At 42.4% G+C, this 26,922-nt stretch overlaps 1 protein-coding gene across 1 annotated transcript; it reads right to left on the bottom strand.

Annotated features, from left to right (window-relative positions):
* Positions 1-7,307: 7,307 nt before the first annotated feature.
* Positions 7,308-22,573, bottom strand: PRKAR1A (protein kinase cAMP-dependent type I regulatory subunit alpha; the record flags this gene model as incomplete). The annotated part of the gene is made up of 10 exons (XM_080712961.1): positions 22,371-22,573; positions 15,812-15,982; positions 14,768-14,859; positions 14,542-14,603; positions 12,929-12,975; positions 12,091-12,249; positions 10,480-10,540; positions 9,061-9,182; positions 7,787-7,868; positions 7,308-7,480 (listed from the first exon to the last, which is right to left on the bottom strand). The coding sequence occupies exons 1-10, from the start codon at positions 22,545-22,547 to the stop codon at positions 7,308-7,310; spliced, it is 1,146 nt and encodes a 381-aa protein (XP_080569087.1). The 5' UTR covers positions 22,548-22,573.
* Between the last annotated feature and the right edge of the window lie 4,349 nt (positions 22,574-26,922).

Genomic DNA, 26,922 nt, shown 5'->3' with positions numbered 1-26,922 from the left:
GGGCAGAAGAACTGAAGCTCGGAGCACACACCTGGAGCCAGCCGTGGACTTGGAGTGCAGACCACGGCCTCCCGCCTCGCCCTCCTAGTCATGGAGTCCTGCGCTCCGGAAGGAGGCAGGGCACGCTGCGGAACAGCACATGGGACCCACAGCCTCCATCTTTAGCCCCTGGCCAAGATGACTGCTTCCACAGTGGACTGCCTCGGCTCCGTCCTGCCCAGGAAGCACCAGCCCCCATCAAGGCCACAGACTGCCCTGAACATGCCGGGAAATGTGGACACGGTGGGTCAGGCTGGGAAGGTTTGGAAGCACTGGTCCTGGGAGTTTTAACCCTAACAAGTCAAATAAAAGGACATCAAGTGGACACCAGAATGACTCCAGATTCTTAGTGCATCCCCAAGTAAAGGTAACTCCTGGTCCAGATAAGACACCCTGCGTAGCTCACACAGATGAATATCTGCAAGAGGTTAACTCCAGACTTCACGCTTTCTACTTATATTCCAGTCACTGGCCCAGTGCAAATACAGTAATCCCTGCAGACCAGGCGTGGTGGCGCATGCTTGTACTCTCAGTACTTGGAAGGCTGAGACAGGAGTATCACAAGTTCGTGGTCAGCCTCAGCAAGTAGTAAGACTCTCATCAACGTAGTGAGACCCTGTTTCAAAATAAAAATAAAACAGGGCTGAGGGTTTAGCTCGGAGGTAGAATGCCCCTGAGTTCAATCCTTAGTACCAAAATAATAAAATAACCGTCATCATCATCATCATCCCTACTGACCACTCCTAGATAACTTCTCAGAAATACTATCACAAAAGGTAGAAAACAGAGATTTGCTAAAAATAGCCAGATAAGGATTTCAACTTGAAAGTACTAAATGTTGACCTACTAAAAGTAGCACCGATTATATCAAATCAGCAGCCAGTAACAGGATAAAATTCTGGAGAAGGAAAGTGAGGGAGGCGGGGAGTCAGTGTCAGGACAGCAGGGTCAGCCTCAGGTACCTGAGCCTGGGAAAGGCCGGAGTCCCCCAAAGCTGTCAGTCACAAGCCTCTTCCCATGGATCCGAGAACTGCTGCCCACGCATCCCCAAGGGGAGCAGGGGCCCATCTGGAGAGGCAAGGCCCTCCCTTCCGGTGCTGGCTCAGAGAGGACCAATGCAAGTTTCCTTCTCAAGACTCCTATAAAGGATGACAGCAGCCAGGCGTGGTGGAGCATGCCTGTAATCCCAGTTCTTATGAGGCTGAGACAGGATTATTGCAGGTTTGAGACCCACCTCGGCAACTTAGTGAAACCATTTCAAAACAAAAAAATAGCCGGGTGTGGTGGCGCACACTTGTAATCCCCGCGCTTGGGAGGCGGAGACAGGAGGATCACGCAGGTTCTAAGCCAGCCTTACTGGCTTAAGAGACCCTGTTTCCAAATAAAAATATAAAAAATAGGTGTCTGGGAGTGTAGCCCGGAGGTAGAAGGGTTCCCAGGAACCCTAGTACCACCACCAAAAAAAAAAAAAAAAAAAATAGAACTGGGTACATGTAGCTCAGAGGCAGAACGTTGCTGGGTTTCATCCCCAGTGACTCTCACACACACACACACACACACACACACACACACACACACACACACACACAGATAGTAGAAATTCCCTGTATCCTTCATCTTCTGTCTACTGAATTGCTGACATATATAAAATTCTTTGAATAGGAGGCATTATTCCATACTTAATAACTAAAAATAAAAAGGACAGGAATATATTCATCCTGAAAAATGAGTCAGTCAATACATAAGAATAAATGATTTTATCAGATCAACTTCTCTTCTGACAAAGGCCAGAGGCTCAAATACTAAAACTGTGGAGAGAAGGGGAAAAAAAAGTCACCAAAGAGAAACTAGAAAGTCATCTAAGACATGCGCATCAGCTGAGGACAGCCCCACAGAACACACAGGGCCTCGGCCCGCCCCGGCACCCGTGGCACTGGTTCAAGGCCCTGAACCGTGTGACCCTGGTAACATCATCACTAGTACACAGCCCCACCCACGGGACGCCTTCTACACACAGGCTTCCGGTGCTGCCCCACGGTGCAAGGAAGAGAACTGAGGCCCAGGCGGAGGAACTAAAACCAATTTAATGGTTGAGACCTATTCCAAAGTGTGCTTTCCACTGCAGTTCAAGACCCCAACTGTGTCGCACACAATTTATGACATTATACTTATTTGCTTAAAAAGAGAAAATGAACTCCTAACAGGAGCCTGAATCCCAGAGGCTTGCTGATCTAGGGTGGCCCTACTGAAGCACAGGCTCCTACTTCCAGTTATCTTTTCCCCTTGTGGAGGAAGGACCAGGAAGTCACACACACAACAATGGGTGGAAAACGCCAGGTTGATATTCAAAGAAAAGCACAAAATGGTCTGGGACTTCCAAACCACAGAAGCCCGGCATGGTGGCACATGCCTGTAATCCCAATACTTGGTAGGCTGACACAGGAAGATAGCAGGTTCAAGGCCGGCCTCGACAACATAGTGAGACTCTGTTTCAAACTGAATACATAAATTGGGCTGTGGGTATGGCTCAGAGGTAGAACTCCCCTGAGTTCAATTGCCAGCATAAAAAAAAAAATAAATAAATAAAAAATAAAAAAACCCAGAGCCTCAGGAAGCCAAATTTACAAAATTACATCTCTATCTCAAACCTAACCACTACTCTGGCAGGTGTGGTGGCGCACACTTGTAATCCCCGCGCTTGGGAGGCGGAGACAGGAGGATCGCAGGTTCGAAGCCAGCCGCACTGGCGTAAAAGACCCTGTTTCAAAAATATAAAAATAGGTCTGGGAGTGTAGCCCAGAGGTAGAAGGGCTTCCAGGAACCCCAGTACCTCCAAAAACAAACAAACAAACAAACAAACAAACAAACAAAAAAACCTAACCACTACTCTGATAGTGAACTAGTTTTTGAATGGTATATAATAAAAATTTCGCTCTATTTTGCAAACCGAGAATACAACTGAATCAGACCACTATATGTTGAGCCTTTCTATGCATTAGTATTCTTTTTCACTGATCTTTAACATTCCATTAAGTAACAAAATTAAGATCACTTGTCAGAAAGTACCAGGAAATAAACATTGCATTCTTAAAAATGTTAAGTCCTTCCAACTTGCTCATTTTGTACTGCTGCCCAACTTCCCAAGAAATTAGCCTCTCAACTCAGACTATTTGTCATGTTACATTGACAAGAAGATGAAAGGGAGCTATAGGTATATGAATTGGTGGAGGTCTGGAGGAATTTGTCGCAGCCTTCTCAAAAATGAGGCCAATTTACCGGGCATGGTGGTGCACGCTTGTAATCTCCGTGCTTGGGAGGCGGAGACAAGGAGGATCGCGCAGGTTCAAAGGCCCTCGCTGTCTTGAGACCCTGTTTCCAAATAAAAATATAAAAATGAGCCGGGCGTGGTGGCGCACGCTTGTAATCCCCTTGCTCGGGAGGCGGAGACATGAGAATCGCGCAGGTTCGAAGCCCCTCGCTGGCTTAAGATACCCTGTTTCCAAATAAAAAATATAAAATAGGTCTAGGAGTATAGCCCGGAGGGAGAAGGGTTTCCAGGAACCCTAGTACTGAGCATCCCCGTCTTCATCCTCAGCTGGGAAAATGGACACTGGATTTTGCTGACCTGGTCATGTCCTCAAAAAACCACAGAAATGCTATGAGTAGTATAGTGATCTGGGGTTGCAAATGAACGTGAGCAAGCAGGCAAATTTGCAAAAACAGAATCCATGAATAATTTAGAACTGTAACTCATTAGAGATTGGCCAAGATAATTTTTAAAAAAGCTCCCCATCTAGTGGCCACTTTTAAAAATCACAAAGTTACGTAAAATTGGCAGAACTTGACAAAACAGAAAAAATGACATTTTGTGGTTTTAGCTTTGGGTGGAGTCAAGACGAAGTCACAGTTCTGAAGCTGTGTCAGAAACCAGACTTGAGCTATGTCTATACTCAGTGCTGGTCCCCGTGGCCAGAAGGTAGAGGTTACCATTCTCCCTCACATTTGTGTAACTACAGCCTTTACTGATAGTGATTACAGATACCTGTGAGGACAAATTAAACTGCTATCTACTTCAATGTTATTTTACCCAATCTAAAAATACCTGCCAGGGCCTAAAGTCTAAAAAGGGTCCAGCTATTTGTAGCTGAATATAACGCAGATTAAAGGGGGGGAGAAACTGACACTGTGCTACTTCAGTTCTAAAATGTCAACATTAGAGCCAAAAAAAGAAAAAAAAAATGACATGGGCCACTGTTTTAGAAGGAGAATTAAACTATGAAGAAAACAACTGACTCACACAAATATCCTCCAGCGTTTTCAGCTGTGACTCTATAAACCTATCTATCTCCAGCGGGTAGAAGGGATTCCTGAACCAGATCTCCAACTTCACTGGGTGTGAAGAAATGAGCACTAGTCCACTCGTGAGCACAACTGAACCATCTCCCTACTCAGAGGCCCAAGGAGTGAGACAGAAACGCATCTCTAAGCAGCTGCTTATCTTAACCCAGAGTGTCGCATCATCCCACACATGGAACACCTATATTAAACTGAGAACACAAGTACCACACATGGTAACGTTGAAATAATATTTAAATACTATGTTCAAAGAACTGAAAGTTTGAAACTTAATGGGTTATATTTAAACAAAAAACATGCTAACCCATAAATAATGTTTCTCCATCAAGTCTGGGAAAGTTCTAAGATCACACAACCAGTATCTTCAATAAAAAGGAAATCTTTGGATTCTGATGAACACTTCCTTCCATAAATTGGTAAATAAATTCCATCTCAATAATCCTTTTGGCAAGATTTTGAGATCCATCCTTGAACAAACTGGATTGAAAAGCTTTAAAAATAAACATTACTCTTTCAAAAAAGTGATCTCACAATTCATCTTCTCTTTTCTTTCTTGCCCACCAGAAGAGAAGACTTTTGGGGAGGAGGAGGAGACTATGAAAAGGATGTAAGGGAAGAAAAACTGATTCATTTAGGAATTTAAATTATTTAATCTCTTTTTATTATTTGACCTACCGTTAAGACAATCTACAACAACAACAACAAAAATAGCATATATTAGCACACACGGTATAATCAGACTGGCAACCAGAAAGCAATACAAAATGGTCCTTTGGCCATCTCTACTTTCTAGAGCAGTAGATCTCATAAATTCGTTCACCAAGTCCACAGTTAATGATTCCCAAAGCCCTTAATATCAACTAAAACAAATTAGGCCAACTGTGACTTCTCACATATACTTAAGATTGCACAAAGCCAAAGATAAAGCTTTAAATGTGATCATTTTAAAATTCTGACGCATCTTAAAATATCTAAGATTAAAAACTACAAATGGGAGTAAACAGCAAGCCAAATGATTTGAGTAAAACGCATTTAAAAAGCAGTATATGTACCTAAATATACACAAACATGATTATATACATATATGAAGTTCTGAGATTTTTTTATGGCAGTCTACGTAATTCGTTAAAGTAACATTTTTGGCATTTAAACAAAGATCAAATCAAGCTTTAAGCTAATAACATAATTTTTATTTTTAGTTTTTAAATATAAAAAAAGGGTAGTCAAACAAGGTAAGTACAGATCAGAAATCTTCATTTGATATAGATTACTTGGGAAATTAAAAAATTTGTAGCATGGTGGCTTTCTTTCCCACACTAAAATATAATAAAACTTCTTTCCCAGATTTATACTCCAAAGTTAGTAATAACCTAAAGGCTTTTCAAATTGGCCATATCCAATTTCATTTACCCGGGAAAGGATGGGAGAGGGGATCATTAATCAGAGCCAGCTGCACACAGATGGAAAAATGCTTGCAGTCACTCCAAACATAACCCTATGATATACGTAAATCACAATGAAAATAAAAGTGCCTATGTTACTCAACTGTGAAATTTTGTTTAAAAAAAATAATAATAAAAAAACTGTTGGGTATCATTGGAATAATGTAACACATAAGGCTGGAAAATACTGAAACAGACAGGTAAGACTCAAAAGACAAGATGAATTAAAAAAAAAAAAAAAAAAAAAAGGTTTGCCAGAGAAATACAGGCTAGACAGGGAAGCAAGACTTGAATCCAGCAGGAAGGCCTTTTAGACCACAGGGACATATCCCACCCACCCCCACTCGCCCCCAGAAATTCTACCTGACATGAAAAGGAGGGTGGCAATGTTAAACCACAGTAGAAAGCTCCTCCAGATCTCAAGTCCCCGGGAATTTAGTGGGGACTCTCGACACTGCACTGTGTCCACCTGGCTCCTCTCTTTAGCAACCTTCCCTCCGTTTTGCTGTGTGAGTTTTTCCACCTGTATCTACCTCTCAGCAAATCCAAGCTCCTGGAACTGGCATACTCAGCACAGGCTACACTGGCACCAATGGAAGGACGTACGCTGAACCAAAGCTCTAAGTTACAACCAATGAGCACAGACCTCAAATGCTTGTTCTCAATTCAGCATCTGGTGATCAGTATTTGGCACTAGCTGGATAAACAAAGGTCTAATCACAATCTGTGAGCTGAGGCAGATGTAATTATTTTTAAATATTAACCCAATATCTGTAGTCTATAATTTGGTTATAAACTTAAAAGGCAGGTATGGAGAGCCACAACTAAAAATAGTTCAGAACTGAAGAAGAAATAGTAACAACAGATACAAACAAAACCAGGCAAATTACCTTAGCATACAAAAATTTAGGTTAAAAACAGGGGAAAAACAGAACCAATCATATCCATCTAATAATTTAGTAAAAATGGGCATTTTTCCACCTTTTGAGCTAGTTTAATTAAAACATGTCTTTCTACTCTACTAAGATTCTTCTATACCCAGTTCTCTTTATCCTTAAAGCTTAATGAGAAACCATTTATTCTATGAAGAAATAGCACATATGGGCTACAGTCTAAATATGCTTAGAACTAGAAAATTATGTCACTTACAAAACCCTTGCACTGTTACACCACGACTCTGCGGCACCCCCTGGTGGTGGGATCGGCCCTCAGCAAAAGGCACGGCACTCGCTGCCCGGCTGAACGCTACACTGCACAGAGAGAAGCAGTAACAGCAGAGTCCACGGAACGCCTTCTATTTATTTGTGTACGAGCATTCATTAATGCTCCAAATTAAAAATGGTGCAATAAAAGCAACTTTTAATATAAAGAGACAGGAAGCTGCAATGCCAGTGGCCACTTGGTACTGCAAGTAGGGAAAATAAAGCAGTCTGCGTGAGTGAAGCTTGGGGACAGGAGAAAGGAAGCACATCAGACAGACAGCGACACGAAGCTGTTGTACTGCTGGATGTTCCGTTTGAGGATATCTGAGCACGGGCCGAGGACACGCTCAAATCGAGGTCGGTCCAGCTTGACGCACTTCAAGGGGCCACGCGCAACCACGGTGGCTGCTCGGGGACGATTCATCAGGAGCGCGATTTCACCTGAAAAGACAAAGGGGATGCAGTCAACTTCTGAGGAAATGCCTCCTTAAAAGGTGCACTTCTGAGAAAGAAAGCAGAGACTGATTTCTCTTGTAGCTCAGCAGAGGCCACTCCACATCTGCACATGAAAAGATTACTAATAGGTATGAGACAATCAGTAAAGATCAAAATCTCACACTATTTCTCTGAGCACCAACAAATAATACAATTAAAAAATAAAACTCAAAAAACAGACAAAATTATGAAAGACTACAATGCTTGAAAGGTAATTTGAAAAAAACATTTAAATTAAGGAATCCAACATACCGAAATAATCAGAAGGCCCCAATCTTCCCACTTCAACAAACTCTTCATTTTCTGACCGACGTTGCAGGACAGCAGCTGACCCCTACAAGAAAATGACCAAAAAACTAATAAGCAAAGCCTTGCTAACCAGAATAGCCTGCGCAATTGTAGCTGTCCTGCAAAAGGGAGGGGGAAGTGCAATCAGTGGCTATTTCAACTCATCTGTGTTCATAAGATGAGATGACTCAAAGTCAAATCATTAGAGCTTTGATTTCTGTTTAACCAGTATTCCCTGCTGTTAAGGCTCCTATAAAACTAAGGCAAAGAAATCAGACTATTTGGCAAACTAGGTTAGTGAGGTAAAGATTCCAGACTCGTTAGAAACTATAGGTTAGTTAACTGCAGACATGGGCCCAGCCCAAACTCACTGCTTGCTTTAAAAGTAACACTTTTTTGGAATAGCACAACCATGCTTCCCATTTCTATGGCTGCTCTGGAAGGCAAGATGACCTGCTATACGTTTCCCAGGACTACCAACATACGAAACACAGTGACTTTCAGATTTTAAATAATTATCTTTAATCAGTGTTTGCCAAATAGCCCAAACACTTGTATTTAGCGAGGTCAGTGCAGAGTCATCAGTATGTTATACTCAATCATGAGTCTTTTTGGCTTACATAATACAGAGTAATCTGGGTAACTCAGGGTTTGGCCAACATGTCCAGGGCCTTCCCAAAATTCTGACTCAAACTCTTATTAAAATATAGTGCCCTGGCAGAAACCCAAACAACAACATTTCAAAGAAAAAAAAAATTTTTTTTAATTAACTTTCAGCCAGGCGTGGTGGAGCATGCTTGTAATGCCAGTACTTGGGAGGCTGAGGTAGGAGAATCATAGTTTTGTGGCCTGTCTCAGCTACTTAGTGAGACCCTGTTTCAAAGTAAAGAATAAAAAATAGGGCTAGGGGCGTAGCTTGGAGAGGTAAAATGCCCCTGGGTTCAATCCCCAGTACAGGAAAAAAAAAAAAAAAAAAAAACCAACCTTGTGCTGGGCTAGTTAGGCTTCACTAGCACACTCAGAATTGCATGCAACGTTATTTTTTTGCAGCACACTGGGAATCAAACCCAGGGCACGAGCATGTTAGGCAAGCATTCTTACCACTTACATTCACAGTCCCCCAAAACAATTAAAAAAAAACAACTCCGGTGGTCATAAAAACTAAAGCTGTGAATCAGAATTAACCCTCATCCCCCCTGCATATAACTTTGTAAAGATTCAAGTGCAGAGTTCTTTACCTCTAAAATAATGAAGAATTCGTCCCCTGGTTCTCCCTGCACCACAATCTTCTGCCCATCCTCAAACTGGACCGGCTCCAATGCATCAGCTACTGTGAGACGCTCCCACTTATCCAAAGACTCTGAAAGACAAGAATCAAAAGAATTTCTCTACATTATCTGCTGCTAAAAATTTTGAAACAAAAATCACAAAGCATTTCGACCAAATAACCACGCCCACTGCACACTCCAGTCGTGTCTGAGCCAACACGGGGTGACGCCTGTCTTTACCTTAGTCTCAGCTGGATTCTCCTACTACCTGCAGAGTCCTTACCTCCTTAGTTTAGTAGCCAGGTTAATTTATACCAACTGTACCAAATGGCAAAGGCATAAGAAAATGTGATTATTACGCAAACCTAAAGATGACCCTCCATGCAAGTGAAACCTACAAGTGCAGAACCCAAAGTCATTATCTGTATTTTTTCAAAGGTTAAAAGAAACACGTCAGCCACTGAAACCCTCAGTTAAATATATTTATGAAGCTAACAAAAGATGCCGGGCGAGGTGGCGCACGCTTGTAATCCCAGCATTCGGGAGGCTGAGACCTGGAGGATCACGGTTCTAGGACAGCCTCAGCTACTTAGTGAGGCCCTCTGCAACTCGGCGAGACCCGGTTTCAAAATAAAGAATAAAAAATAGGGCAGAGGGTGTAGCTCGGAGGTCAAATGCCCCTGGGTTCCATCCCTAGACCCGCAAAAAAAAAAAAAAAAAACCTAACAAAAGGAGCCAGAAAATAACTTTTGTTCCCAAAGGCCAACCCATATCCAGGATACTAAACAAAGGGCAAATAAGGAGATAAGTCAAATACTATAATGAAACAATGGTAAGAGATTGTCCTCATTACTGTTTCTAAAGAACAGGTCCTAAAAACATCTTCCAGTCCACAGAGCAAAACAGAGAGCAGTATCTCCAATTAGCATGCTTGAAATTTCAACAAGGCCGGCATCTTTTCAGAGGATGCAGCAAGTGATACCTCTCCACACAGCGCATGCCTTCTCAGGAATACTTTCCAGAACCAGTGAACCCAATGAGGGACGACAGAGCAGTCACAGTGGGAGCACCTGTGACGTCCATGTCAGGGCACTTTTCAGTCTTTCTGTCTCAGTAAAAGGAATGAGTAGCACCTACGTTTTTAGAAAGCTTTTCCCCATGTCCAATCACTTCAAAGTTCTGGTACATATTAGCAGATTCAACACCTGGAAATTGCTTTTAATTCAGCCAAACTTTCAACACTATCAAATGCAAAGACCATGTTTTTCATTACTATTAACAAACAAAAAATGAGTTAACTAGAATACTTTTTATGAAATATAATAGGTTCTGCTAAGTATCACTAATACTTTCATTTAGTAATTCTCCATGCAATTTCCCCAAACTCACCTAAAATAGACACTTTACTAAGGAACTCTTCATACATCTTTCGCTTTCTCAGGGTGCTTCCCTATAAAAAATAAACAACAAAAGTAATATCCCAAAAACATGTAATTATTATACAACGCTATAGAATAATAAATATCAAGTTTCCAATAAATTTAAAAAGTCAAAGCTTGCTTTCGCTGCTGTCTTTTACTTTGTAATCACTTTTCTTCCTGTTGAATATGGTGGGCTCCTGTTGAGCTCTGTAAAAAGCTCTCCGTAACTTTGCTCCTATAAAAGGAACACCAGATGTATGGCCAAAGAAGGCGCACAGCACCGAGTAATGAATGTCAAACGAGCAGAAGCTCAGGTCCTACTAAACTCCCAGTCCAAATGTTCTCCTGAACCCCAACCGCCCATGCAGGGAAATAAACTAGTGCCTACTGTCTTAGACAGACAGACAGACAGACAGACAGACACACAGACAGACAGACACACAGACAGACAGACATGTTCCACCATCCCAAACTTAACCAAGATGACTTATTGTCCACAAAATGTATTCATGTGTGGGGGAGGGAGGAGAAAACACACGGTCCATGTGCCTGAGCCCTACCCCCGCCCCAGCCAAGAGGCATTATACAGCCGCCACACACACAGTGTGCCCTCCAGCTTTCACATTAATACTGAATCAACTGCAGACTGAAAATACTCGGGGAAAAAATTGTGTCTACACTGAACTTACACACTTTTTCTTGTCATTAACCCATAAACAATACAGTGGAACAACTATTTACATAACAATTACTTTGTATTCAGTATTACAGGTAGCCTAGAGATGATTTAATTAAAGTAATGGAAGATATGTGTGGGTTATATGTAAACACTACCCTATTTCATATAGGGAACTTGAGCATTTGTGGATTTTGGTACCCACACCAGGGATGCAGAAATACAGGAATATTTCAAAGATTTCAAAGTGTGTGTGTGTGTGTGTGTGTGTGTGTCCCAAATACAAAAAAAAAATTATAAGTACCATCAGACTTCAAATTTTCAAACAACCAGATGGACACCACAAAAATTTTAGAAAACCATTCACAATGTACACCACCACTTGCTGGGACTTAAAACACCCAAACCTGCACTATTCGTTTATTAAGAGAGCTCTCAAAAAATCTGACTGTATCAGCAGAATGTCCCAGGGGTCTTATTATTTTGTTTACTCCTCTAAGAGAAATGATGTGTGCATTACTGATGACCCGCTGTGTTTAGAGAAGCTGACCACTTCTGAATGGCCTTCAATAACTTCATGCACTTACAAGCAGCCTGTGTCAGGCGATCTGTGGTAGGCAAGAACAAGACACAACTACTGACAAATGGAGAGATTTCCAAACATGAGCTGACCACTGTACATACATCATATTTACAGTTTCCCAAGTTATTTCTGGCCAGACTTTCGTTATAAAACATCACTGTCTCAAATGGCATAGTGAATGATACTAAACTGGGATTACTGCAAAACATTCAATTAGCGAAAGAAAGGAATACTCTCATTTTCTTTTGTGTCTTCACTCAAACATTAGTCATAGCGACTAGACTCCTAAGTCCACTCCAAAAGCCATGGTCTCTACTCACCATGAGGATTCTTCGGTAGCTGTCCCGGTCAATGCCCCACAGTTTCACATTTGTCTTCGCTTTGACAGTAGCTGCTCTGGGTGTCCCATAGATCAAAGCAAGTTCTCCGAAGCTCCCTCCCTCCCCAACACTGGTGGCCCATTCATTGTTGACATAGACCTAAAATGTAAATGGCGCCAAAAGTGTTTTTCTCTATACATATAAACATGTTAAAAATTTCATATCTTTTTAGAGGTCAAAATCCTGAATTTGATTTAAAAAACATTATAAATCATGTTTTCAGAACACAGTACAGCAAAATAGTTGACTTCTGACAATGACTTAAATGAAAAAGTTTCTGATAGGAATAAAGTGAACTTGGTAGGAATGATGACGAAAGAGGTGAGTCAAGTCTAACACCAATGATCCACTTACCAAATAAATAACAACCTATACTAAGCATTTTCCTTCTGTTAAGTCACTGAATTTTCTAATAATCCTATGAAATCAATGCTGGTTTTATACCCATTTCATCTATATCAAAACTTCCAGGATGAAACAAGCTGTATTACGTTTCATGGCTGAGAGCTAGATCTAGATTCTCCCTTACACTTCTGTCCTGGCTTCCACAGCATGCACACCCTTGGTAACTACTACTCCATCAAGACTTGTGAACTCTATGTCTGGCTAGATAAATTACCCTTAAAAGACTGCTCAATGTCATAAAAACATTTGGTAAAAGGTGGTGATGCAACACATGGGCTACAATGGCCCTTAAACACTGTGCTTAATGCTTAGAAGCAATAAAAATCAACAGACTTTTAAGATTATCAACATTTTTGCTTTTACAAAATCTTACATCCATCTCTCCTTGATCAATCACGTAGAAGTTATCCCCTTCATCACCTAAAAGAGAATTAAAGACATAAGTAGAAATTATTGACCACAAAACAACTCATTTTATGGTAGTGCTTAAGGAGGTATTAAAATTAACATGATCTTTTAAGAAAAAAATCCAGTAACATATCTGGGGGGAGGGTACTGGAGACTGAACAGAATGCTGGGGCATTCTTCTACCTCTGAGCTACACCCCCAGCCTTTTTTATTTTTTATTTGTAAATAGGGCCTCACTAAATTGCTGAGGCTGGCTTCAAACCTGTGATCCTCCTGTCTCAGCCTCTCAAATATTGGGATTACAAGTGTGCGCCGCCACACCTGGCTCCAACAACATATTTAGATCAGCATTGATCAATTTTTTTAGTTACTTAAATGGTGAAGAATACCTCTAAAAAATAATTTTAGAAAGCTACATATGTGTACAAAGTCATTACCTGCTATGGCATCTATAAAAATATAAGAAACAAATAGTAAATAAAAATACCACACTGTTACAAAGTGGAAAAACATACGCTTGTAATGCCTGCGCTTGGGAGGCAGAGACAGGAGGATCGCACAGGTTCGAAGCCAGCCCCGCGCTGGTTTAGGAGACCCTGTTTCCAAATAAAAATGTAAAAATAGGTCTGGGAGTGTAGCCCGAAGCTAGAAGGGCTTCCAGGAACCCCAGTACCACCAAAAAAAAAAAAAAAAAAAAAACCTATGACAAACCGGGCGTGGTGGTGCATGCTTGTAATCCCTGCTCTTGGGAAGCTGAGACAGGAGGATCTCGCAGGTTCGAAACCAGCCTCAGCTGCTTAGTGAGGCTCTCAGCAACTTAGTGAGACACTGTTTCCACATGAAATATATATATATATATATAAATAAAAATAGAGCCGGGTGTGGTGGCGCACGCTTGTAATCCCCGCGCTTGGGGGGCAGAGACAGGAGGATCGCGCAGGTTCAAAGACAGCCACGCTGGCTTAAGAGACCCTGTTTCCAAATAAAAATATAAAATAGGTCTGGGAGTGTAGCCCATAGACAGAAGGGTTTCCAGGACGTAGAAAGCTTCTAGGTTCCAGCCCCAGTACCACAAAAAATAATAAAAATAAAAATAAAAATCTATGATAAGTTTTTATAATAAATAAGAAAAAATAAGATAATCCAAAAGATTAGATTCATGTTTGTCTGTGTGGGCAAAACAGTAAAGATTTATAGGATGCATGAAACCTTATAAATAGATGGGCTATATGATGAAGAACTAGCTTATTTCTTACTTTTAGAAGTGATTACTAATCATTATAAAGGACATATATTTATTTTTCTGAAATTCCATATGCCATTCAAAATTTTAAAACAGTTATTTCCTTTACCAGTTATGAGAAGCAAAATCTATCTGAAATATTAATCCCTTGGAGAGTATCCCTTTTGGTTGAAAATTTTTAAGAAAAAGGGAATAAGAAAATTTAATAGTATAACAGAAGAAAAATAATAGCATCAGAAATGGAAAACAAACTCCAATAAAAGAAAATGAAGCCTCCAGTCTCGCCTCCTTTCCCACACCGTAACACTGCATGTCACAGAAAAAGCAGTTCTTACCTTGCTGGATAACTGTCTCTCCAGCAATAAAGGAGACCGGAAACATGGCATCAAAAATATCACTGCAAGGAACAGAAGGCCTCGTGTTAGATCTCAAGGTCTCTTTATAGTGGATTTCAAATATTAACCTTAGAATTAAAGCTCCTAGATTTTCAGCCCAAATGTCATTTGGTTAACAACTAAGAGCCTTAAAACTCACAATGACAATAAAAAAACCTATACCTACCTTCTCTCATTATCATCAAGATGTGAAAACAGCACATTCTTTTCAATGGCTTTGGCTAAAGCAGCCATTGTCTTATAATCTTTTGGTATAACCTAGAAAAAGAATTGAAGGTCAAATGACAATCCCATAAACCAAACACACTACATGTTTGCAAACTTGCATTTCAATTAAATGTCAAGCCACACTATGGTATGTAAATAAGACTGCTTTGAGTTAAATATTCTCACTACAAAGCACTGAGATTCAAAAAGTATTCAACAAATATTGGCTACTTAATCCCCTTGCCTAGAGACAGGCCTGGATTTGAAGGCCAGTCCCCAGTTAACAACTAAACAAACCAAAGCACCTTAACCAAAGGCAAAACTAACTCTTTGATAACAATTATTTATTTTTTAAACTGTGATCCTGTAGTACTACTAGTTTTACAAGGCCCCAAACCCCAGATTTCAGTTCCCCTAAGGGCTACTAGCATCACTCAAAACAGCCAGCTGGCTCTGAGAAAGAGCCAATTAGGAAGAATAAAGGGTTAAAAGCTGTAACATGAATTAGAGTATAAAACACTGACACCATGATTCACAAGAAAAAGGAACAATTGCAAAACAGCAGCATGGAAACGGCCAACCCCCAATTACTCGCTGGTTTCTAATCACTATTAGCTGGTTATTTCCTGAGTGAGCTTAAAGAAACCTGTTCTCTGGTGCCTGATAACGGTACTTTGTCTTGAACTGTTTGAGATAGGGCAAGCCAGCTTGGCGTGTTGGCGCATGCTTGTAATCCCAGTACTTGGGAGGCTGAGACAGGAGGATCGAGGTTCGTGGACAGCTTCAGCTACTTAGTGAGGCCCTCTGCAACTTAGTGAGACCTCGTTTCAAAATAAAAAATACAAAATAGAACTGGAGGTTGTAGCTCAAAAGTAGAATGCCCCTGGGTTCCATCCCCAATACCACACACACACACACAAAAAGAGCAAGTCCTCATCAAAGGACACTAGAGGCCCACCATGGGCCCCCAGACATTGCCCCCATGCTTAGCTGACAAGGCTACCTTTCTAACATACGATGCAGCATCTTCCTCCGTGTAGACTTCAGCACTGATGGCTCCGCGTCGCCGCCGACCCTTCACCACTGGATTGGGGGGAGGAGGAGAGATTTCATCCTCCCTCGAGTCCGTACGGGTACCTGCTTTCTGCAGATTCTGTATCTGTTTTGCCTCTTCCTGAAAGAATATCAAGGGTTTGTAATGAGATACTTCCCATGTAAAGTTGGTAATCTCACATTCATCCAGCTCAGTCACTTCAAGTCTCTTGTTCTAGTACCAATGTAAATAAAGGAGGAATAGCCAATTCCAAACAGGAAAAAAATTAAAAGTACATTTTTAAAAGAAATATTCTGCCACTCGTGGTGGCATACACCTGTAATCTCACTATTTAGGAGGCTGAGACAGGATGATTGTAGGTTCAAGGACAGCATCAGCAAGTAGTGAAACTCTCATCAACCTAGTAAAACCCTGTTTCCAAACAAAATAAAACAAGGCTGGAATGTAGACTGGAGGTAGAATCCTCTGGATTCCATCACCAGTACCACACACACAAAAAACCAACAAGGAAATGTTCTTCAGATGCTGTTCCTCAAATGGTTAAAGATAGTGTACCTTATTAATGAACAAAAGCCACTAGAACAGGACACATAATATGGGAGTAAAAAATCAGATATATAGCAGGTCATGGCACATACGTGTGCCAGTACTTGGGAAGCTGAGACAGATGGTTCACAGCCAGCCTCAGCAATTTAGTGAAGTCCTCTGCAACTTAGTGAGACCCTGTCAGGTGTAGCTCAGAAGTAGAACACCTCTGGGTTCCATCCACAATAACACACACACACATGCGCGCGCGTGCGCCAGATACTCATTATAATAAGGTATCAGCAGCAAGGATTTGTGATGCACACAAAAGCAATACATCACAAAACAAAATCCAGGGAATTCAATTTTTTGTATGCTACTGCAAAAGGTAAGAAACATCCTCCACACACACTCCTTGCACACGTGTGTGCAAACACACACAAAAAAACACAAAGAATGTTAACCAAGAGTAACAATTCAGGCATAGCAAAGTAATCCAGAGTCTAAATTACTGAATTATTTCATTAATTCAGTATGTTCTGGATCTGCCATTCACATCCTACACAAGGAACTAGGAATATATAAACAAACAGCTGGAGAGGAGCCTGAGCCTGCAGAATTCACATTCTAGCCAGGGTCCCAGAAACCAATAAGCAATGTGGTGCAGCGTATGGTAGCACTCGCCTGTAATCCCAGTATTTGGGACGCTGAGACAGTAAGACCCAGGTTTGAGACCAGTCTCAGCAACATAGCGAGTGTCTTATCAACCTTGAAAGATCATTTCAAAATAAAAGATGAACAGGGCTACGGGTGTAGCTCAGAGATTGAATGCCCCTGGATACAATTCCAAGTACCACAATAAATAAATAATGGGGACCAGCCTAGCAATTCTCTAGCAGAGCAAGCAGCATTCTTTACTACCAGGATTTATACCTGACAAAACAAAATTCATGTAATAACTGTGATCAGCTATTAAACATTCTTTTTTTCTAATCTAGAGCCTTAAGAAGAAATGCCTCTCAGTAAAGGATGAGTTACTATGCCTAAAGTAAAATGGGAAAAAATTGGAAGGTGTTTTTTACTTTCTCCTTCATTTGACCCATTCTCCATTATTTTTATAAACCATCTTTCAAATTCTAATCAACTTTGTATTTAATGATTTTATAAAGAAAATTTGATTAAAAACCCTTGTTTTTTTTGTTTTTGCTTTTCCTGCACAGTCCTCACCCCTGCTTTTAGCAACTAAGAATTCTACATATGCAGTAAGAAAAGACTAAAACATTAACCATTAAAGGGTTAATAGTGTTCATTTCTATTAGTAAAATCATGCCTGATTTTTATTTTCATTTTTTATAAGGAAAGGTTATCTTTATTTTTCTCACTTCTCTGAAAAAATAAGAAAAACACAACAAAATAATTTTAATACTTATATATACATTTAATTACAAATGTATTTACCTCTAGACATGATAATTTTGTCATTATGCTTCCAAAAATATATTCTAAGGTATGTATATTGTGAAATACTCTACATACAAAAATATTTGAGTTTTTAACAAATATTTGAAACTAAAATGGTCATCAGTAGTGATTAAATAAATTACAGTATACATACAATGGAATGTCAGGCACATGTTGGAAAAGAAAGCCCTTTAATAAATAAGTTTTTCTGTAAATATCTATCGTCCAGCACAGACAGCACACCTGTAATCCCAGCGCCTGGGAGACCAAGACAGGAAGACTGAAGAACTGAGGCCGGCCTCAGTAACTTAGATAAACTGTTTCAAAATTTAAATAGCTGGGCCTGGTGGTGCAGGCTTGTAATCCCAGCATTCCGGAGGCTGAGACCAGAGGATCTTAGTTCATGGACAGCCTCAGCTACTTAGTATGGCCCTCTACAATTTAGTGAGACCCTGTTTCAAAATAAAGAATAAAAAATAGGGCAGAGAGTGTAGCTCAGAGGTGAAATGCCCCTGAGTTCCACCTCCAGACCCGAAAAAAAAATTTTTTAATAAATAAAAAATAAAATAAAAAATAGGGCTGGGAATGTAGCTCAAATGTAAAATGCCCAAATATTAAAAAAAAAAAATCCATCTATTACTTCTAGGACATTTGCTACACCAATGAAGGCACTGTTATACTTTTTTGTACCTACAGAATTTTGAACCACGTATGAATATTTAACCTATTTTTTAAGCCAGGTATGGTGGCACATGCTTATAATCCCAGTACTTGGGAGGCTGAGATAGGAGGACCACAGGTTCAGGGCCAGCCTCAGCTACTTAGTGAGAGGCCTCTGCAACTTAGTGAAACCGTTTCAAAATAAAGAATAAAGCCAGGAGTGGTGGTGCACTTCCCTGCTTGGGAGGCGGAGACAGGAGGATCACGCTGGTTCGAAGCCAGCCTTGCTGGCTTAAGAGACCCTATTTCCAAATAAAAAATATATATAAAATAGGTCTGGGAGTGTAGCTTGGAGGTAGAACGGTTTCTAGGAACCCCAGTACACCACGAAAAAAAAAAGAAAGAAAGAATAAAAAATAGGACTAGGAATATAACTCGGAGACAGAACACCCTGGGTTCAATTCCTAGTACCAATCATAAGGGGAAAAAAAGTACTTTTTAAGAGAACTCATTTTATTTTCATTTTGGTAATTCCAATAACTAATAAGATATTTCTACTCCATATTAACACAAAATTTCAATATTCAGGTCTCTCCCAAGTTTAAAGTTTGAGTATGAAAACACAAATTCAACCCCCAAATGTGCCACTAGCATTTCACAAAAATTTCATGAAAAAATTCACAAATGACATCTCTTTGGGGACTGTATTCTACTTAACTGAGTTTTTAAGAGAATCCTAAAGTCACAAACACATTCTGAATTTAACACTATCTCATACATCCTAGTGCGTCTGTAAAACAGCTATCTGAATATCACCTCATCTGATGAGTCACAGCCATTACTGAGATCATCAATGTCTAGTATGCACTTACGCTGGCGGCTGTTACTCAGCTCTTCAACTTATTAAAACAGAAGCTCCCGGTCGGTCTGCTTGCTGGTTGTTGATGTTCCTGACTCTTCTGCATTACTCTCTACTCTTAGGTTCAAATCTGTCCCTACACTCTGTGTTCATTACCACCTGTCTCCCTCCACCCCTGCCATCCTCTGCAGATGACGTGGAGCCCACCCCGGCCTGCCCTGGGCTATGAGGCGTTCTGGCCGTGGAGTCTAGGTGGACGTGCCACAGCGTGCCCGTGTGCTGCTGTGGCCTGGCTCTGCCTTGAGCTTCCATCTTTTCTCTGCCTTGACAACAGCATGCCCAACAGCATGGAGTGGCTGTTCCTTCCACTCAGTGTCAGAACAAGGTGCGGGGGAGGAAGCCGAGACAGTCTGAGCCGGGAGGAGCTAGGAATGCCCAAGAAGAACTCTATTATCTATTGTAGTAGACCACTGAAATTAGGGTGTCATGAGCTGCTGCAACACAAGCTGACAACTACTACTATACTATGTGAGCACTGCTAAGTTACTTAATTTCCTTACATTTATCTGCTGCCTGGGCAAAATTACTTACTTCACCCATCTGAAACAATGGGAACAGTATGTATGCAAAATGCTTCCCATGGTACTGGGCACATAGGAGACACTCAAAGGTGGCCGTCCTTATAATTTTTCTCACCTACCAGAAAGGCAAGGTTCCAATAAATACATGCATAAAAGATAACGCAAATTCCAGACAATGGTCTGAAATAAAATGAGGAACCTTTCAAAAGAACAACTCTAAGAGTTTGGACTATACTTCTTATATAGTAGTTGAAGGTTCCAGAAACCCAACTCCTGGGTCATGGGGAAGGAGGTGATAAGAATATGACAATGTACTTTCCACATACAGATTAACACTGACTACATGGAACAAAGCCTGGTAAAAAGTAAAAAATCTAGTACCTGAAAGTCAAGGTATGTCTATACATTTAACCCTGGATAAAGAAGTGTATACAAGCAAACAAAGACGCTTAGTTAAGAAAAAAAAAGTGTTTATTTTATTAAGATAATTTTTAAAAGCCAATACACAATAAATCAAAAAATTGCATTCCAAAGAAACTCTCCTAAAAGTCATTCTTGCCTTCCAACGTGGTTAGTCCTTAAAACAGTGCTGTGATGAAGACAGGCTTTGAAACCAGCACCACATATTCAACACTCCCTATAAAAAGACACACACTTACTGTCTCACTAACTAATCCCCTCATTTGATGATTTCTATTGATGTCCAAAGAGGGATCACCTTACAGTGACCCATTTCAGAAGCAGACCTCCAGGAACGCACTTGATTTCCAAACAGGGAACACTCGCTCGCGGTCTGGTTCTACAGTACTTTCATTACTGAGAAACTCCTTAATAAGAAAAGGCCCAAGCCAGGCGTGGTGGCGCACGCTTGTAATCCCTGCGCTTGGGAGGCCGAGACAGGAGGATCACACAGGTTCGAAGCAGGCCTCAGCTACTTAGTGAGGCTCTCGGCAACTTAGTGAGACCCTGTTTCCCAATAAAATATAAAATAGGTCTGGGAATATAGCCCGGAGGTGGAAAAGCCCCTGGGTTCCAACCCCAGTACCATAAAAAAAAGAAAAAGAAAAGGCCCGAATTTCTATTATAATTGCAAGACAGCAAGGCTATACTCATAGAAACTGGCTACATTTTTTTCTATTATTATAATCATGGCACTAAATACCAATTACAACAGTTTTCAAAGACCACTAGAAAATATCTACTCCCTGAGCTACCCAAACATTTTAAATCACAGCACACAGATTCTTTTACTAATAAATTCAGTAAGAAAATGCCCAAACCAATACCCAAAATAATAAACACTTTTATTATACAATTAGATAATTAATAATCATATATCAAAGGGATGCCCCCCAAATGGTTCACGATCACGATCTTTATGAACCACTTCAAAACTTCAATAAGCAAAAGGAAACCTGTAAATTTATCCCGCTGATTTACAGAAGCAAAAAAAAAAAAAAAAAAAATCTAAACTACTCAAATCATTTGGGGATCTAGAGTTTTTCATCCCTTTTTTTTTTTTTTGGGTGGTCCTGGGGTTCCTGGGAGCCCTTCTACCTCCGGGCTACACTCCCAGACCTATTTTTACATTTTTTTATTTGGAAACAGGGTCTCCTAAGCCAGCGCGTGTGGCTGGCTTCGAACCTGCGCGATCCTCCTGTCTCTGCCTCCCAAGCGCGGGGATTACAAGCGTGCGCCACCACGCCCAGCCCCTTATTTCTTGAAGTGAACTGAAGCACTGTCCTTGATGCAAAATTATTACATTGCTTAGAAAAGCAAAAAACATATAAGGTCATACATACAACAAGGATGAACAAAAAAAAATAATGGATTACTCCCTGCCCCGAGGGAAACAAGTCCTAACTAAAACTAAAGAGTAAAATTCTGACAACCATGACTCTTGGATCGGCACTGTATAATTAATGCATCTAAGATGTACCACAGTAAAACAGACTTCACCAATTCAAAATTTCTGATATACCAACCATAAGCTAGAGTCAATTGTTTTATTGTGCTAGTTTTAAAAGCTGGAATAAAGCTTATTACTTGCTTTGGTGAAAAAAAAACATTAACTGCCTTTAAGTACTTTAGAATTTCTCATTTCATACAACTGCTGTACTACCAATTGGTTATGTTATAGTCAATTTTATGTACTAATTAAAAGTTATCAAGAACTATGTGCTGAAACCTTTTATTAGCAAAAATAAAGTATATAGTCTTTTTTATTAAATTCTATTGATTAAAAATCTTTAAATTATCACAAATGCCTTCACTGCATTTCTTATTTGCACTTGTCTTAGACTTATTTGGCGAGAATTTATTTTCTTCCAAAAAGTGCAAATTAGCAGCATTCTACAGAGCATTAAATTTAACAGTTGTCAGGGTCATCATATCAGCCCCCCCCCCCCGCATTTATTTTTACCTTTTCCAGCCTCTCGAAGTACTCCCTAAGGAATGCCATGGGTCTCTCGGGCCGGGCAGTGCACAGCTGCACAATCGAGTCCTTGAGCAGAGCCTGGATGTTGTGCTTCTGCACATAGAGCTCACATTCCCGGAGACTGCGCTCCTCCTCACTGGCTGTAGTATTACCAGTCGCCATGGTTCGCTGCAAAAAAAAAAAAAAAAAAAAAAAAAAAAAAACTAACACATATATGCTTTATAAAGCACAAACCCCAACTTGACCTTTGACTTACTAAATTCATAAGGCAAAAGATTCATAGAAAGTCTTTTTCCTCTCTAGATTATTTTTAAGCAGAAAGGTGGGGTCTAGGGTATAAAACATGTACAGAATTTGTATGCCAGCTAAGTGTTTCGTTTAGCTCCTGCTGTAGGACCTGGGTTCTGCGGGCACCAATGAGAGGCAATATCCTCAGCTCCTGGGAGGAAGGATGAGCCACTATCCCTTGCGGAGGAAGGCTGCTGAGGAGTCAGGCCCTTAAGGGAATTTCATTCAGTGTTCTCTTGCAAAAGAAATCATGATGACGTGAGAAATGTGTCAATGGTAAACAGGATGGAGAATTACAAGGGCACACAAGTCAGCTCCAAGCGAAAGCAAGGGAGCACAAGGAGGAGCTGATGCTACCTTTGCTGGAGGACGCAACATGTCCTAACGTCAGAGGACTACAGCAAAGGATCTGACTGGCCCTTACTGTAATAAACATTTTTAAAAACACAAAGGAACCTCAGATGAGTTTTAAAGGCAGCCTTTTATTCTGCAATCTTTTACCAGATTTCAGCCCTAAATGATAATACATTTACCAGAGGTAAAAGAGGAAAAACTCCTTACTGGGGAGGGGATCCTTTCCAAACAAACTATAAAAGATTTGGACAGAAAACCATCAAAACATTTTCTTCATCTGGACCGAACAAAGTTAGAACATGTTACAAGTTTACGTGATGATTCAATAGCTAAAACTGCACTTAATGATTTTAGAGGATTCACTCTCCCTTGACATGAAGTAAACAGAAATACGCTAACTTGACCTTAGAATTAAAAACTCAGCAATTTTAAGTCATTGAAACTATTGTCCTTCCAACGACTAATTAATAATTAAGATTAGAGGGTACCCCTCTAACCTGCAACCAAATTCAATACTAACCAGACTTTTCAAATTACAATGCACACAAAACTGAAGACTAAATTTAAAAGAACTACCAGAGTAGCCGGGCGTGGTGGCGCACGCTTGTAATCCCCGCGCTTGGGAGGCAGAGACAGGAGGATCGCGCAGGTTCGAAGCCAGCCGCGCTGGCTTAGGAGACCCTGTTTCCAAATATAAAAAAATGTAAAAAGAGGTCTGGGAGTGTAGCCCCGAGGTAGAAGGGCTTCCAGGAACCCCAGTACCACCAAAAAAAAAAAAAGAACTACCAGAGTAAGGAGCTATTCTAAAGTGATACCCACTTTGTTTTGACAACTTTCATGATAAAGGTCAATAACGAATAGACTAACAGACCATGAGACAGTCTGTGGCTCCATGACAAACACATAATTTAGAAGGCATAAGAAAAAATAATCAGACTACTACTTCAGAAATAAACACTAAAGTCATTTACTGTAGAATAAATTTATACTAGTCACTTTTCCAGATCAGGCAATCATGTGAACTGAAAACCCAATTCAGTAAAATTTTCTGCTTGTTAAACAATACTGAGAACCACAAGAACAGTGATGCTTCAAAAGAGTTATATTTCAGAAATTACAATCTATGCAGTTAAGCAGAGCATAATTCTTAGATTAGGTCTTTTGGCTGACAGAATTGGGCTTAAGAGATGAAAGTGATTTGTTTGAAAATAATGATTATTACAAAGACCAAAAGGAAACAATAATAAAAAAAAAAAACGGGAAAAAATGCCCCAAGATTAATGGCAGTTACCATGTGACCCTTGAATAACCACATTTCACAGCTTTCATATATTTAAATGACTACATCTGGCCTAATTCTACATCTGTACTTATATATAAGTCCAATAACTTAGCTTCTTCCCTCCTCCCCCCAAAATTACCTAACGATCTCAAAAATGTCACTGCATTATCTCCATTCATAACGCTCAGGTTCTTTCTTTTGGAGAGCCAATGGTGACAAAGGTCCCAGAGGGATTCCACTTGAAGGAATACTGAAAACACTTTGAGAGACTGTTCCTGACTTGGACTGCACCCAGGCGGCCTGCCAAGAACCCCTTCGCTAGGGGGTCATCTCGAGGAAGCGGGAGCTCTCATTCCTCGGCTGGAAAGCCCTACCTCGTGGGACCCCTCAAGCCAGGCCCGGCGGGGCTGCCCCACCGCGCACGGCACCGCTGGGGTTAACAAGCACTGCGGATTTTCGAGAGGAAGGACGGCAAAGCGCCCTTCGCTAGGGCCCCGGTCGCGACCACAAAACCAAGCAGGCCGACCCCTCCCTCCCCTGCGCCAGCCACGGCCGCGCCGCTGCGAGGAGCCCCGGGGGGCCCGGGCGGCGGGGAGGGGGTGGATCGCCAAAGGAGGGAAAGGGGGAAGGGACAAAAGGGATGCGGGAGCCCGAGTCGGCGCGTGTCTAGGCGTGGGGCCGGGGAGGGGGCCCGGCGGCTGGGAATGGCCAGGACGACACCGAGGGGGCCGGAGGAGGGCGGCCGGGCTCACGATCGGCCGGAGCCGGTGGCGGCCCACGGCGGGTCGCGGTGTCACCCGGCCGCCGTCCTTCAGGAGATGGGGGCGGCGCGGAGAGGCCGCGGCGCGGGGGCGGGGAGGGCCGGGGCGGCCGAGGGGGCGGGGACCCGCGTCGGGACCCGCGGGCCGGGCCTGGGGGCGCACACCGGGGCCCGGGGGCGCAGCCGGGGCCGCCAGGCCGGCGGGGAGGCGCCGCGGGCCCGCAGGGGCAGGGGGTGCGGCCGTCCCCCCGCAGGTCGCTCCCCGCGACGCCATCTTGGATCGGTCCAGCGCCCCCAAACGGGCGGCGGGTTGGCCGAGCCCGGCGCGCCCGGGCCCCCGGCCCACCCCACTCACCTCGGACGCGCGGCGGCGGCGCGGGGCTGCAGGTGCGAGGCGGCGGCGGCGGGCCGAGCTCCTTCAGCGCTTCCTCGCAGCCCCGCTCCGCTCGGCGATAGCGGCTCGGCGGCGGCTCCACCGGAAACGACTCGGCCGCAGCCAATCAGCGCCCGGCTGCTGACGTCAATGCGCCTCGCTCTGGCCAGAGCTGTTGCCTTGGCAACCTTAAAGGCGGAGGGACCCGGTTCCTCCCCCGCCCCTGGGTGGAAGGACCCCTGGCCCTCCGTCACCCTAGAAACGGCCTCCTTCAGCCTTTCTCTCCATTTTAGCCCTTTCCTCGCTGCGGACTCGCTTTACTCTGTCTCTCCAGCCTGATTCGCCCTTCCTCCCTGTCACCTGCCCCTCCTCCCTGTCACCTGCCCCGCCTCACCTGTCCTCCAGGTGTCTCTGGTCCTCGGTATTCTGCCTGGGCTCTGCGCTGTCTCCGCGGCCTGCGCGAGCTCCCTCTTCCTCCGCTCTCTCTCTCTCCGCCCCACTCTCACTACTGCCTCCTTCCACGCCTCAGCCTTTTCTCCCTCCCTTCAACTCCTCCTCCCGGCGACCCACGTGGGGCGTCTCGGATGACAGGTGGGCGACTCCACCCCGGGCCCCTGCAGGGGGCGGACGCGGCCGGGCGGGGAGATTCCTGCCCTTCCCGGCCCGGAGGCGGCGGCGGCCCCGCTGGATTTGCAGCAGCAGCTGCGGCGGGCCGGGCGCGGGCGGATGCTGGGGATGCGCACTCCGGGCGGCGCATCCTGAGCCCGGCTCCCGCCTGCCATCCGGTCCAGGAAATCTGAGCCCTGCCGAGCCCGGCCGGCCGCTCGGCTGCGATCCCCTCCGGGAGTGATCTCGGGGTCACACGGTCTCTACGGACCAAACACAGGAAGAGACCTTGTCAGGGTGCTAGAAGAGGCCGCCGCCCTTCTAGACCCTGAAATGTCCCCCCAGCATCATGCCTGAGGCTACATGCTACATCGTGGAAAGTACAGGGCGTGCGGATTGTCACCAACTGCGACCACATAAAAAAAATTTTTAAAAAAACACAGCTGCCCGCAAAACCTAAGCTGGAGGAAATTCGGAGAAAAGGCGACTTCTTTACTCCTTCAGCCATTTTCCCCCCCAGCGAATGAAGAAAGAAAAGATAGAGACATTTTTAGATACATAAAGTCGCCAAATGAATAGTCCTCCATTCGAGGACATAAATCCAAGCGTCTCGCTGGGAGTTGTTATAGTCGTGTCCTATGTATGTAGTTCTAGTGTGTATCAAATGCGTAATGGATTTACACTTAATACCAAAAAGAGTAAAATAGTTCATTAATAACTTTACCTTGATTTTAGTTTGAGATATTTTGGCTCTAGTAAGTGAAATATTAAAATTCATTTCACCTTTTTTTAAGTTTTTTAAATGTAGCAACTAGAAAATTATATATTTTTATCTACATATATATATATATATATATTTACAACTATCTCCTGC

The sequence above is a fragment of the Muscardinus avellanarius genome (genome assembly GCF_963383645.1).
Source record: "Muscardinus avellanarius genome assembly, chromosome: 16".
Classification (NCBI taxonomy): domain Eukaryota; kingdom Metazoa; phylum Chordata; class Mammalia; order Rodentia; family Gliridae; genus Muscardinus; species Muscardinus avellanarius.
Note: the sequence above shows the minus strand (reverse complement) of the source record. Positions and strands in the feature narration are given on the sequence as shown.